General features: G+C 53.8%; 1 protein-coding gene across 1 annotated transcript in view; it reads right to left on the bottom strand.

Annotated features, from left to right (window-relative positions):
• The window catches only part of LOC137911854 (interleukin-1 receptor accessory protein-like 1-B), a 125,534-nt gene that overhangs the window by 59,271 nt on the left and 52,515 nt on the right, over positions 1-13,748 (bottom strand). The window contains exons 3-4 of the mRNA XM_068756197.1: positions 8,984-9,170; positions 8,279-8,432 (exon numbers count right to left, since the gene is read on the bottom strand). Of these exons, the coding sequence (XP_068612298.1) occupies positions 8,279-8,432; positions 8,984-9,170 (341 nt within the window). The remainder of the gene's footprint in view (positions 1-8,278; positions 8,433-8,983; positions 9,171-13,748) is intronic.

Genomic DNA, 13,748 nt, shown 5'->3' on the forward strand with positions numbered 1-13,748 from the left:
AAAGACTCTTTGGGGGGGGTAACGCCATAATAAAGACTCTTTGGGGGGGGGGGGGTAATGCCATAATAAAGACTTTTTTGGGGGGTAACGCCATAATAAAGACTCTTTGGGGGGGGGGGGGGTAACGCCATAATAAAGACTCTTTGGGGGGGGTAACGCCATAATAAAGACTCTTTGGGGGGGGGGTAACGCCATAATAAAGACTCTTTGGGGGGTAACGCCATAATAAAGACTCTTTGGGGGGTAACGCCATAATAAAGACTCTTTGGGGGGTAATGCCATAATAAAGACTCTTTGGGGGGTAATGCCATAATAAAGACTTTTGGGGGGGGGGGGGGTAACGCTAGGTGGCCGGCGTATAAACGCTTGTCCCCGCCCATCGACGCCCCCTGAGGTTCACCGTAACTCTCCTGCAGGCTGATGAGCACCGAACACGTTCGTTCGTGTTTTACTCAGAATAATGAAACCTTTATTCCTTTTTATTCGATCGCTTTGCTGTCATGAAAAGCAAAACATTGCATCTTAAATCAAGACGAGTTTTCCTGAACACGCGTCTCAAGAGAACTTTACTTCTGATTTATGGTGCATTTTGTTTAATTGCTATATGGAACGTTGCAATAAAATCATACTGAGTGTTGGGTTATTTATGTTTATTCCTTTAATTGTTAATTTTATTCTTTTGTTGTGATGAGGACTTTATGACAACTCTTTTGGGAGAGGTTTGTGTGAAGAACAAGAAAGAAAAAAAATATTAGTTTTATGTTTCAAATGACTAACGCAAAAACAAGGTTTATTTAGACTAAAACATCTAAAATCGGATTAAACATTTGAACATAGTCTTGTAGAATCCTCACTCTTAAAATGGCACGCCTTTATTTATGAGCTAAATGTCTGTTTCTGATTTACTTTTGGTGCATGTTGATGAGCACCGATACTGAAAAACAAAAACCGATCAAGGGGATGAAAAAGGCTCAAATATTGGCTTTGAACGGGCGTGAAGGGACCTTTGGATTTGGCCACACTGTCACACAGCATGCTTCAATTTGCCTGGAGACAAGAGACGAGGGAAACACTTTACCCGGAGAGCTCATGCATGAGCCCTCGTAATTTATTATAGAGGCGTTGCAATCAGAAATGCCATTAAAGTCAAAACGCCATTAAACTTTAACATAAATTAGAGCCTGATTGTGTTAAGAGGCTCTTAAGCACTCGACGCTAAGCCTTGTATGTCTTTTGCTTGTAATATAAATCAGCTTGTTTATTCTACAGCAGCTCCATAGAGAAGGGGGGGGGGGCAGAGTGAACACCTGCGGAGGAGACGTGACTTTCACACAAGACGTCAGCACGCCTCGGATGACCGCTCCTCCTCCACCTCCGCTCCTCCACCTCCACTCCTCTACCTCCGCTCCTCTACCTCTGCTCCTCCACCTCCGCTCCTCCACCTCTGCTCCTCCACCTCCGCTCCTCCACCTCCGCTCCTCCACCTCTGCTCCTCCACCTCCGCTTCAGCCCCTCCACTCCTCTACCTCCGCTCCTCTACCTCTGCTCCTCCACCTCCGCTTCAGCCCCTCCGCTCCTCCACCTCCGCTCCTCTACCTCTACTCCTCCACCTACGCTCCTCCACCTCCGCTCCTCCACCTCCACTCCTCTACCTCCGCTCCTCTACCTCTGCTCCTCCACCTCCGCTTCAGCACCTCCGCTCCTCTACCTCTGCTCCTCTACCTCTGCTCCTCCACCTCCGCTCCTCCACCTCCGCTTCAGCACCTCCGCTCCTCTACCTCTGCTCCTCTACCTCTACTCCTCCACCTCCGCTCCTCCACCTCCGCTCCTCCACCTACGCTCCTCCACCTACGCTCCTCCACCTCCACTCCTCCACCTCCGCTCCTCTACCTCCGCTCCTCTACCTCTGCTCCTCCACCTCCGCTTCAGCACCTCCGCTCCTCTACCTCTGCTCCTCCACCTCCGCTCCTCCACCTCCGCTTCAGCCCCTCCGCTCCTCCACCTCCGCTCCTCCACCTCCGCTCCTCCACCTCCGGTTTTTTTTCTAAATCACCTCAAACATGAATAAAGAAAAAAGTCTTGCAATGCCACAAACAGGCCTGTGCTGACCTTTCGGCGCCGCCGCCCCCCCCCCCCCCTACTTTAAACCTGCTTTAGTGCCCTTACAGTAACTTGTCATGACGGGGGTCGTCTGGGAGCAGCGCAATCAATGTCCATTACATCAGAGCCCAGTTCCTTCCAGTTCCCCGTCTCCCCAGCAGAGGGACTTCTTCCCAAACATCACTTCATCTTCTGAGATGCTTCCCATTTCCCAAACGCCACGTGAAATGATCAGCAGCTGAACCGTCCAGAGGCGACTCCCTCCCCGGAGTGATTCAGAATGCACCTTTTGTCAAAGACCAATCTGCAACTAATTAACGTCGCAGTCATTTATGCCAGAAAATTGATTTTCTTTCCCTCACTATAAATTATGCAGGCCTCCCATCCGCTGTCTCTTCCCGCCTCCTCATCTCTGTGACGGGATTGGTGGATTGACAAGCAGCTGAAATGTCCTCGACGGCGCGTTTCTACGGACGCCAGAGGGAGGGGATATTCTCGAGGCTCCACTGACTCAAATCGCAGAAATAAGAACGCTTAAACAAAGAGTTAAACGTAGATGCATTTGCTTCCCAACACTTCCTGTTAGCACCAGTTTAGCACAGACGTTCACATCACCAAAGCTAAGGCGCTAATGAGCAGAGCGGAGGCATTAATTATGTAACGCGTCATCTTAATTAGCCGTCCCAGATGCGCGGCGTGTCAGAGGAGCACGTGTGAGCACAGTTTGCTAATTGATAGATGTTTGACAGGATGTGGGACAGCGGCGCGCCGCGGAGGTGACGGTCGGGGGGGGGGGGGGGAGCCCAAAGCAGACGGAGCAACACTCGGAAAACGGCATTTTCTCGATTATTCATGTGAGAAACAGCAGAATAAAAACAGAGGAGACCGAAGTGGAATACAGCCGTCATTCGAAACGTATCTGTCACGTAGCTCAGCTGTCTGGAAAGCAGCGAATATGAAAATCATCCCCTCGGATTATGAGGAACGCGTCAACTTCCTGCTCACCAGGAGGAATTAGGGCCGATAATCTCGAGATCCCTCTTCCATGCCGAGGGATTACTGTCTTCCTCCTGAAACAAAGAGCCTCAGCGCAGGCGCCGGGACGACGGAGCCAGTCCAAACCGTGAGAATATGCAGACTAGAACAATGAGGGGGGGGGGGGGGCACGTTTGTCCCTAAACTGCTCAAGAGTTAGTCCCAGAGAGCCCGGGCTGATAATAAACGGCAGCTAATTGATGCTAACGTTGAGTTTGCTGAGCGCTTCAGGAGCCCACTTCACTGTATGAACCCGGACTGTATGTGCCGCTCTGATCGACGTAACATCCTGTCGTTGTCTGAAGGGATTTAAATAATCAAGCAAAAGGGAAGTGGACACGCCCTGCTGCACCTGCATCGCGCACGCGTTTAGTACGGCGCTACCCGTCACCAAAAGCGTTCCGTCGCGTTTGTGCCCAGAAAGCGCCACCTCATCAAAGCCAGCTCACCGTGCGGAGCGCTGGCCACGTCAAACTAGTTCCGTGGCGGTTTGTTTGTGGGGGGGGGATCTGCAAGGCCATGCCCAAAAGGAGGAACAGAGGCGGCGAGAACAGTTCAATGATGACCTGACAGATCACCTGTCGCGCCAGGTGACACTGGAGACGTCGAGGGTCCCGACTGGGAACGCTCCCAAACCAGCAGGCCTTCCGTCTTTATCTTCGGGATTCACATCCAAGGAAGCGCCGCTAGGATGTACGCTAACCAAGTAGCCACTCGCGTCTCAGAACGCCACGCTGTGCACGTGCTCCGTCCTCCCTTTTCTCCCGCTATAAGCTCCACAAGGCAACAAGCACATCACCTGAGCGGAGGAGGTGGAGCCCCGCAGGGATGCCGAGTGGGCGCCGCAGCCGCTGCATTGATCGGCGCGGTCGGGTATGGATGGCACGGGAGCACGTAACAAATCCCAAATCGCAGGTGGGAGGACGGGAGCTGTGGCAAACAGCTGGACACGGAGCAGAAGTGGAACAAGCCGAAGGAATGCTGCCTGATCTGACGTGGAACCCGAAACATGTAACCAAGTCGGCACAAAAACTATCATTTAGAGCCACAACCTTTTTATTTTGTCTCCAGGACTGGCAACAAAGAGAACGGTGGGAGCCAATCGTGTTTCGTTCTAATTAAAAATGCGCCTCGGTAGTGAATGGAACAAAGACGATCCCACAAAAACGCATTAACAGCTGCAAATGCTTGAAAGTATTCAACACGACATCTGATCTCATCTGTCTGCACGCTCTGGATGATTGGTTGAATACATGTATACGCAGCTACTTCAAAAGACGCTCTTTGAAGGCATCGCTTCAAGCTCTGACAACGACACGGCGACACACGGTCCGGTCCGTGGCGGGGAGGCACGGCGAGGAACCCAGACGACACACGGTCCGGTCCGTGGTGGGGAAGTGGCCTCCGTTTGCACCGCATGCCCGTCTTAGCTGACGGCACCCGACGGTCACCGCTGAACCTTAACATGTTCCTCTGGTTTGGCTGCGTTCTCCTCCGTACCAGTAGAAGAGGAAGAGGAAGAGGAAGAGGAGAGGAGCGCCTCTCACCTCTGATTGATATCCGGTCTCGGCTCGGCTCCGGGAGCGTGGCAGAGGTGGAACGAGACGAATGGCCCGACGGGCTGAGGCAGGAAAAGGATGTGATAAAACAACAGACTCGTAAATCTGGAGGCAGAAACGAAACGTCTCCCCGTTTCAGACTCGGCATTTCTTTTTCTATCATTTCCATTTACTTTCCCGAAGACGGACGAGCATGTGGGCTCAGAAAGCCTTCCAGAATGCTCCAAGAGCTCTTCAATCAGACGAAGCTGGGAGCGTGGACGGTGATGAAGGTTTCAGGAAGGCTCCCATCGTTCCCAGTCCGTCGTGTTCAGAGAGGTCACTGGTTTGAGTCGATTAAGCCGTGCCTTTATTACGCAAAAGGCATCAACGATAAACATGAATCACAGCCGATTAAAAGACACGCGCTGTTCCCATGGCAACAGACCTTCATGGATACGACTTTTTCCCGTTCAAACTTTTCCTTGTTTTAGACTAAAAAGCGAATTAGCACGATTTTGACATTTCTGTCTAACTGCTAAAAGGAACGAGCTTTTATTCGTGCACCGACCATCACTGTAATTATGCGGGGGCTGGATTGGATATTCCACTTCCTGGGGGGGGCTCTGCGCGGTTCCTCGTCTCCACAGACCTATTTAGTGCCTCAAAACGTAAATGGTGAGGCTCATCTTCACTCCCAGCTCATCACCAAAACAGCAACTTCGTTCCAAACTTTTGAATTCAGTGAAATATTTAGCGGCTAAAAAGCCTGATAATTCGTGAATGGAGATTAGCATGTTTGCCTTTGCTGGCCCTTTAAATCCATTAAAAACTACTAATGGATGAAAAGAAAGAAAGAGAAACATCAAAAGGTGACATTCCATGCAAGTAATCATCCCCCCCCCCCCCGCTCAGTGAACTCCAGCGGCTGCGGCGTCACGTCTCACACACGTTTCCGTGGCGCCCGTGATGTCACGTCAGGTAGATCCGTCGCCGCCCTGTGAAGACTCAGCGGGAGGCCATGAAATCAAATCACGGCGGAGCGACAGAAGAACAGAAGAAAGGACGAGCCTCTAATGCCCTGATAAAACATCAAAGGTAATGAAATAAAAGAGACGGACGTGAAGCTGATGAAGCGCGTCAAACACCTGCTGATTCTGTACTTCCTGATCCCCCCCCCCCCCCCCCCCCCCAGCAGCACCACGATGAATCACCGTCCACCAATGAACGGGACAATTATAGTCCAGCCTCCCTCATATGCTAATGAGCCAGCCCAGGGCGGGGCTGGGACATGGGGCACGTCCACCAGACGGTGCTGGCGGTGGGGGGGGGCAGTAGGCGTTAAACGATGTATCAGGTTCATCCTGAAGTGAAGTCGCTCTGAATAGTTTTCTTTAGACCCCTTTTCTAAACTCGCTCTCCGCTGCCGTTCTTCCTCATCGTCTGCACGCTGAGCGAATAGAGAACACGCATCGGGGGGGGGAGGGGGGGGGGGGAGGTTCTCATCACGCCGGAGCGCCGCCCGAGTTTCTCTCATTCCAGACCCGTCGAGCCGGCGTGCAGCAAGACTCGGCGCCGAGCGAGACGCTGAAGCCGGATGGTCTCCGGCGAGGACATTCTCACCGTGCTGCAAGAGGAATCACTCTGCCGCGAAATTGCCATGTGAATGCCGTCGGCCTATGGGGGGGCTTTCAGGTGGAGGTGTTTTTTTCAGGCTGTTGTCCGTCCTTCTCCTCGCCCAACCGAACACACGTCGTTTACAGGATCAGAATGAAGGAGCCGCTTGTCGGCGCCTTTCCCGGCTCATTAGCCCGGCTCATTAGCCCGGCTCAGCGCTCGCATCGCTACCTCATCGCCGTGTCTTTATTCTGCCGCATTTCATCTCAGACATCAAACGGCGAGCCTCACAAAGCCGTCATAAAATCCCAAACCTCACTTTAAAATGAATCCTGCTTCCCGTTAGCCAGCGAGGGAGCTCATTAGCATTTCAGCGCCGCTCGCTACAATCAAATGGAGTCTGACCTTTAGTCCCATCGCGCTGCCGTGAGAGGGCCCGCAGGCTGTTGGTAAAGTGGGGGGGGGGGGGCTTTGTCCCGCAACGGTGAGGACATTACAGCAAGATTAATGTCATGAATCCCTTTTAGGGATGTGATAACAGTATTAGGCTCCACCCCCCTCTTCTGCGTGTCGCTCTGTTGTTTCCGCTGTTCTTTGATCATAGCAATAAATAGGTTGAAGTATCCCAAACTCCTGATCAGCTGATGATTAGCTGTGGAAACGAGACACGGACATGGAGTCGATATGAGCTCGGTGGATCCAAGGAAATAAATGCAACTGGAAGCTCTGCAGAGCGACGCAGGTCTGCATTCTTCATTAATGATGAGCAGCGCACGAGAAGTCGACGTGTTTCTGGCTCGATAGAGCTCATTAGAGCTTCTAAAATGCTTTGCGAGAGCAGATGTCAAGCATTTACGGGTCAGGAGTAGAATATAGAGCAAAAGAAATGGTTCGGAAGAGCAGAGGAGGCGGGGCAAAGGATAGCATCGTGTCCAACCCGGAAGCCAGGAGATTCCAGCTCAAAGGAGAGGAACGCGAACCTGGATCGCCCCTCCCCTTTTAATCGTGCATTAAAGCATTAAATAAACAAACCGAAAGGCCAATAAGAGGCTTCACGTGGAGGCTGGATGTGGGAGGCGACCCACGCTGACAGAAGAAAACGGTCGTCAGTCGTCTCCCGCCACCCGTTCTGGAACGCTGATGGAGCGACGGCTGACGTTTGGGGGCTGCTGGGGGAGGGATTTATGGCATCGCTCGGCCTTCGGTCTGTCGTCGGCCCTTTAACGGGACGTAAAGTGTGATCAGGCAGCGTTTAACGGCAAACGCTTAGCCTGACCCCGACCCCGACGACGACGACGAACCGGAGCCGCCGCCGCCGCCGCCTCAACTCCAGCAAGCCTTCTGCACCTTTTCCTTTTTGTCTCAGGCTTGCGTAAATGTGAGGGAACACTTTCATTACAAAGAACGTGAGCTGGAATTGAATTTAAGTTTGATTTGTTTGATTTGGATTCTGCTCTTCTTCTCTAGAGCGGCGAGTGTGTGGAACTCTGGCGGGTTCTCCCTCTCTAGAGCGGCGAGTGTGTGGAACTCTGTCGGGTTCTCCCTCTCTAGAGCGGCGAGTGTGTGGAACTCTGTCGGGTTCTCCCTCTCTAGAGCGTTGAGTGTGTGGAACTCTGTCGGGTTCTCCCTCTCTAGAGCGGCGAGTGTGTGGAACTCTGTCGGGTTCTCCCTCTCTAGAGCGGCGAGTGTGTGGAACTCTGGCGGTGACACTAACTCCAGGTTGAATAGTTCTCCAGCCTTCGGGAAAGTGCTGACGCGGCTGCTCTGCTGAGCAATTAGAGCAGCGCCGGCCGCTTTTGGCTGAAGGTGCAGCGATCAGCCTCGAGACACTAATCGTTTCGCTCGGGGGACTTTTCTTTGGCCAGAGTGAGAAACAGAAACTGTGCAGAGTCATCAGCAGCGAGGATCGGCTTGTACTTTTCGTAGTACACTAAATAGAAACGTAGCGGCAGAATCCAGAACAAACAAAGGAGGAACTTCCTGCTCACCGGTGACGGACAGCTCGGTCGTCCTCCGCACCACGAAGCTCCCAAACTTCAGCTCGCAGGTGTAATTCCCAATGTCGGCTTCCCGTACTTCCCTGATGGACAGCGTGTCCCGCCGCCTGTCGATGGTTGGTCTCCACTGCTCCGGCTTGCACTCCTAAAAACACACACAGACAAAGGCCGCGGGATATTAAAGCATCACGGATCACGGATCAATGTGGGAGTCGGTTGCTAGGAAACATCTTGCAGCATCTTGCAGCATATTTGGAGTCTGCAGAAAGCAGACCGATGGCCGAGTTGACTTCAACATCGTGCAGCGTCGGACAACAACGTGAGGATCGTGGTGTCGGTGGAAACCTTTAGGAAGAGCCCACGCCTCTCGGACCTTGAGCCGCAGAACACCCGGGGCAAAGAAACCGGGGGCGCTGTGGGTGTGGCCAGAGAATTAAAATCAGCGCCCGGCCAATCACAGAGCCGATAACCGGAGAGCATCTTTGATGAGCAGGCCCCCGGGCCCCACTGACGCCGAGGAGCCAGAGGAAGTCTTGCCGGTGCTTTTATTCCTTTGATACTTTGAGTTTCAGCCGTGAATCAAGCGGAACCCGACAGCGTTGCTTCTTCACAAGCCTTTAAAAAGGTTGGCAGACGGAATCCTTGCTTGCCCATCCGAGGGACAAATCAAAACAGCCAATAAAAAGAAGCGCCTACCTTGTACCACAGGATCTCAGGCTCCGCCCCCGGCTGGACGTAATCCTCGATGCCCTGGCAGGTGATGTCTTTGCTCTTGCTCAGTTCGGCCTTCTCGTAGAACCTCATCTTGGAGCTGAAGCAGAGGTCGGTGTCGTTCTCCGCCACCGCCAGGGACATGGACACCTTCATGCAGTAGGTGGAGTTCCTGCAGGGAGGGGCAAATTCATCGACTCGTGGGGGGCAATAAATGCTGCCAGATACAAGCTCTCCACCTCTCATCCATTACATTCCACTTGAGTCAGTCCACAGCGAGAGGGATATTGATCGGAAGCCTTCGATGTCATGAAGCCGAATCTGGCGAGCGCGTTCCGATGCTTCTTATTCACTAATGCACGATGAGCCTGCTGCTCCAAACGCGATGGAAACGCTCTCTAACGGCGTGTCGGAGAGGCTGGAACGCCGGCGGCTCTGAAAGTCAGCGGCACTTGAAGACGGATTGTTTCCACGTGTTAAAGCAGAAAATGATTTACTGGAAACGCCGCGCCGCGTCCATAAAGACGAGAATTAATAACGCAGAAGCGACAGAGTGGGTGTAAAATCAGAGACGAGTCGTAGCGTAATGTTTGCCCCGCCCTAAATATTCATCCGTGGAGCAAACATTTATTTTAGTGCGTGATCCTTCCGTGTCCGTTCGCTGTGCTGCCCGGAGCCCAACTCAAGCGCCGCAGATCAAATCAGTGTTTGGGTCATTACCGGGACAATGATTGGAGATTGCTGCTTGAGTAGTTCTTAACAGAACACAGGAATCAATGGAGGCATTGATCCGCCGCGGACGTCGGTGCCGCTTGAAGAATGGTCCTCGATGATCAATGAGTTCGATAAGAAATGCTTTCTGGGCCCAAACTGGCTAATTAGACCGTCACAAATGACAAGCGGGCCGGTCCGCCTGCAGCAAATCCCTCCCGGTCCAAATTGGCCGAGTTTGGGAAAATCTCGCTGCTAATTTTCCTACTAAAGCTGGTTCCACAAATCGAGCTGAACCAACAAACAATCAAAACATGTTAAATCCTCCCATAATTGTGGCGCCCGGTGGATTAGGGCGACACACACTGGTCTCCACTGCGGCGCCTGCAAACACGCCGCTGGCCTGCGAGCTGAGCAGCGCCGCTCCGCTTTCCTCAAGCCCCGATGCAAATGTGACATGACGTGGAGATGATCCTGGGCCGCTCCGACCAGATGGACGCCTGTGCAAATGAGATCCCAAAGGGGCGCTCACTTCCCTGCTACATGTTCCGGCCAGCGCTGATAAACGCGACCCCCGGAGGAGACGGGGAGAAAACGGCGTCATCTGCCCCGCCTGAGCGGCCGACGGCGCCGGCCAGAGTGCATCCTGTGATGCCTTTCCAACATCCCCGTCCACGGGGATGTCTGTGGAGCCTGAGGAGCCAGGTGACCTTCTGACTCTCCACACGGCAGGTATAATATCCGTGGGGTTCAGCAGCCCACCGGAGCGTTCTGATTGGAACGCTGCGGTTCGATCCCTGGTTGAATCTCCCAAACAAATACCTGCAGCCGCTGCGAGCTCGACGTACGAGACGCAACATGTGGTTTGGATTTTACCGACGCCTCCACCAGAAGGTGGCGCCAGATGGAACCCGCCCTTTCGCTTACTGCCTCCTGATATGAAATGCAAGGCAGCAGAATTGAGGCTCGGGGGCTCCTGGGGAGGAATGATGACCTGACGTAAACGTCTTCCTAATGGAATCAGAGGACGAGGATTGTTCACCAGCGCTTCCGTTCAGCCCACAGAGGGTCGGCGTGGCGTAAAGGGTCAGAGGTTAAAGGCTGAAACAGGGACGGTCCAACCAAGCGTGGAACCCGCCTGGAAAGCAGCTGCTGAGCGCTGCGACTTGAATCTAATGCTAACAGCGGCCTTCAGAGGCGTGGCCCCCACGCCGCACGGCACCGGTGTTCAGTATTCTGAGGATTCCTCCGAGCGTTCCCTGGAGACGGCGTCTGGAACTGTCAGCAGCAAACGCATTAGTCGGTGTTTTCCTCGCCGCTGCCTTTGGGGAACTCTCAGCTCATCGCCGTGGCAGCAACGCCATCCGCTAACAAGCATCGGGTCTCCGTTGGATTCGGTTCCTGCTCCATCGTGACCTCATCCATCGGCCCCGAGGTCATCAGGATGCGCTGAGTGAGCAGCCGTACCGCTGATCAATAGGAACTACGCTAGCGCTAACGCTGGAGCATGTCGGTAGAAGTCCCTCACGAACATTTACGAATGTCTGGCTTCGTTTTCAGTGAACGGGCATCGATCTCGGCAGCTTGGGCTCCGGCTCTGATTGGCTGTGATGTCACCGCCACGACTGGCACGCGGCTACGACCGATGTTGAGATGAATGATGTTGGTGCAGGACGCCAGTATGGTTCAGTCGCCGAGCTTCTCTGTTCGTGATTGTGCTTGGGGAGAGGTATTTCTGACATCTGTCTGGCAGACCCCCCCCCCCAAAAAAAAACACCATCAGACAGGCAGGAGAGAAGGTCAGCGCGTCCCTATCAGCCATCGTCGTTTGGCGTCTTGACTTTCTCCGCCCAGTGCGGAGCAGGAATGTCCAAATGGAACAATTCTGTCCGCGTTAGCGTGCGTATGAGATTAAGAGAAGGTCGTCACGCTGCTCGCCGCTCGCCGCTCGCTGCTCAACCGTCCCGGGTCGTCCGTCCGGCCTTCACCTCCATTTGTTCCCCGAGTCTCCTGAGTTCAGCCTCATCAGATGGAATCAGGCGTGGAACAAATGTCCAGCCGGAGAGCGTGAAGGGCATTGATGCTGCAGCATGGCGAATTAAACACGCGAAAGAGAAGCCAACATGCCGCACATGAAAAGCAGCCTCCAGTGGCGCCGGTTGGGAATCACACTGGCCACACGGCAGCACCTGGTTCCAGAGAACATGTCGTTCCATCCATTCTCTCACCCCTGCCTCCTCTAGAGTCCGGCCACACTGCAACGCGCTCTAATGCACGGATAAAGAACCATTCATCTGGGCCCGCTTCACGCCGCTGACCCGCCGCTCTAATATTTCTGCCACGGCGGATTTTGAATTTGATTTAAAGTCCTAAACAATTTAATAGCACTTTGATGACGTTCTGTTTCCATTTAGGCGCTACATGAAAGGCTATAACTATCCATCCTCGCGCCGCCTCTCCTCTGACACTGCTTTAGTAACATCAGAGTGAATATTTACCAAAGTTCACGTCGTCACATCACACGGCTGATAAAACGAAAGATGCACTGAGCGCAAACAGCCGGGCGAGCATCATCAGACAGCAGCCCCCCCCGAACGGTCCAAACGCAGCGTCCACGGAGCCGCTGTAAAGAATGGTGGATGGGGGGGGGGGCATCATCAGACAGCAGCCCCCCCCGAACGGTCCAAACGCAGCGTCCGCGTCCACTCGAGGGATCGGACTTACGTCAGTCCCTGATTTAGTTTAGCTCTGCAGCAATAATTTCGGGTGTTTCGAGTTCCAAACACTTAAGATCCAGATTTCTAGCTGGTCACACCAAACTGCTCACAGTTGTTGACAAAAAAAAACTTTCATCACTTTCATGCACGTTTGATTCCCTGAGAAATGACCGTTTCCTTTCCTCGCATTCCTGAGCAACTCCACAACGCTCAGAGTGGCCATTGTGCAAATAAACACCATTACCCAGCATCCATCAGGACGCTGTTGCCGTAGCGATCCTTGCCAAAGCTACCCCTCAGAGCCACGGCTAGGTTGCTTATAACCCAAACACCATTGTTGTATTACACCCCGCTGCTCGCCTCTCATTGGCTCTGACAGCTGGGCTGGATCGATCCGACGGCGCCGACTCGGCCCGTTCTGACTGTCACTTCCCTGAGAGATCACCGGCCACGGATGCTACCGCCGTCAACACGGCCGAGGTCGATGCGTTTGATCTCCGTGTGTGTGTGTGTGTGTGTGCGAGCAGGTGTCGAGGGATTCAGGGTTAAATAAGCGAAAGGATGTGGACAGACACACGGACGCACACTCGCTCTTTCCCCTCCTGCGCTCCTTTTTGCTGGTGACAGCCGAGGAATTGGATGGCATGCAGGAAGCCTATTAATAAGATGGAGGCAGGGGCAGCGTGCTAACGGCCTTAAACCGGGTCAGAGGTGGAACCGAGCGACTCGGAGGCAGGGGCAGCGTGCTAACGGCCTTAAACCGGGTTAGAGGTGGAACCGAGCGACTGGGAGGCAAGGGCAGCGTGCTAACGGCCTTAAACCGGGTCAGAGGTGGAACCGAGCGACTCGGAGGCAGAGGCAGGGGCAGCGTGCTAACGGCCTTAAACCGGGTTAGAGGTGGAACCGAGCGACTGCGAGGCAAGGGCAGCGTGCTAACGGCCTTAAACCGGGTCAGAGGTGGAACCGAGCGACTCGGAGGCAGGGGCAGCGTGCTAACGGCCTTAAACCGGGTCAGAGGTGGAACCGAGCGACTCGGAGGCAGGGGCAGCGTGCTAACGGCCTTAAACCGGGTCAGAGGTGGAACCGAGCGACTCGGAGGCAGGGGCAGCGTGCTAACGGCCTTAAACCGGGTCAGAGGTGGAACCGAGCGACTCGGAGGCAGGGGCAGCGTGCTAACGGCCTTAAACCGGGTCAGAGGTGGAACCGAGCGACTCGGAGGCAGGGGCAGCGTGCTAACGGCCTTAAACCGGGTCAGAGGTGGAACCGAGCGACTCGCCAAGACTCTGCAGCCTCTGCCGGTAGCGTGGCGCCCTAATCCTCGG

Source organism: Brachionichthys hirsutus, chromosome 24 (assembly GCF_040956055.1).
Source record: "Brachionichthys hirsutus isolate HB-005 chromosome 24, CSIRO-AGI_Bhir_v1, whole genome shotgun sequence".
NCBI classification, from domain to species: Eukaryota; Metazoa; Chordata; class Actinopteri; order Lophiiformes; family Brachionichthyidae; genus Brachionichthys; species Brachionichthys hirsutus.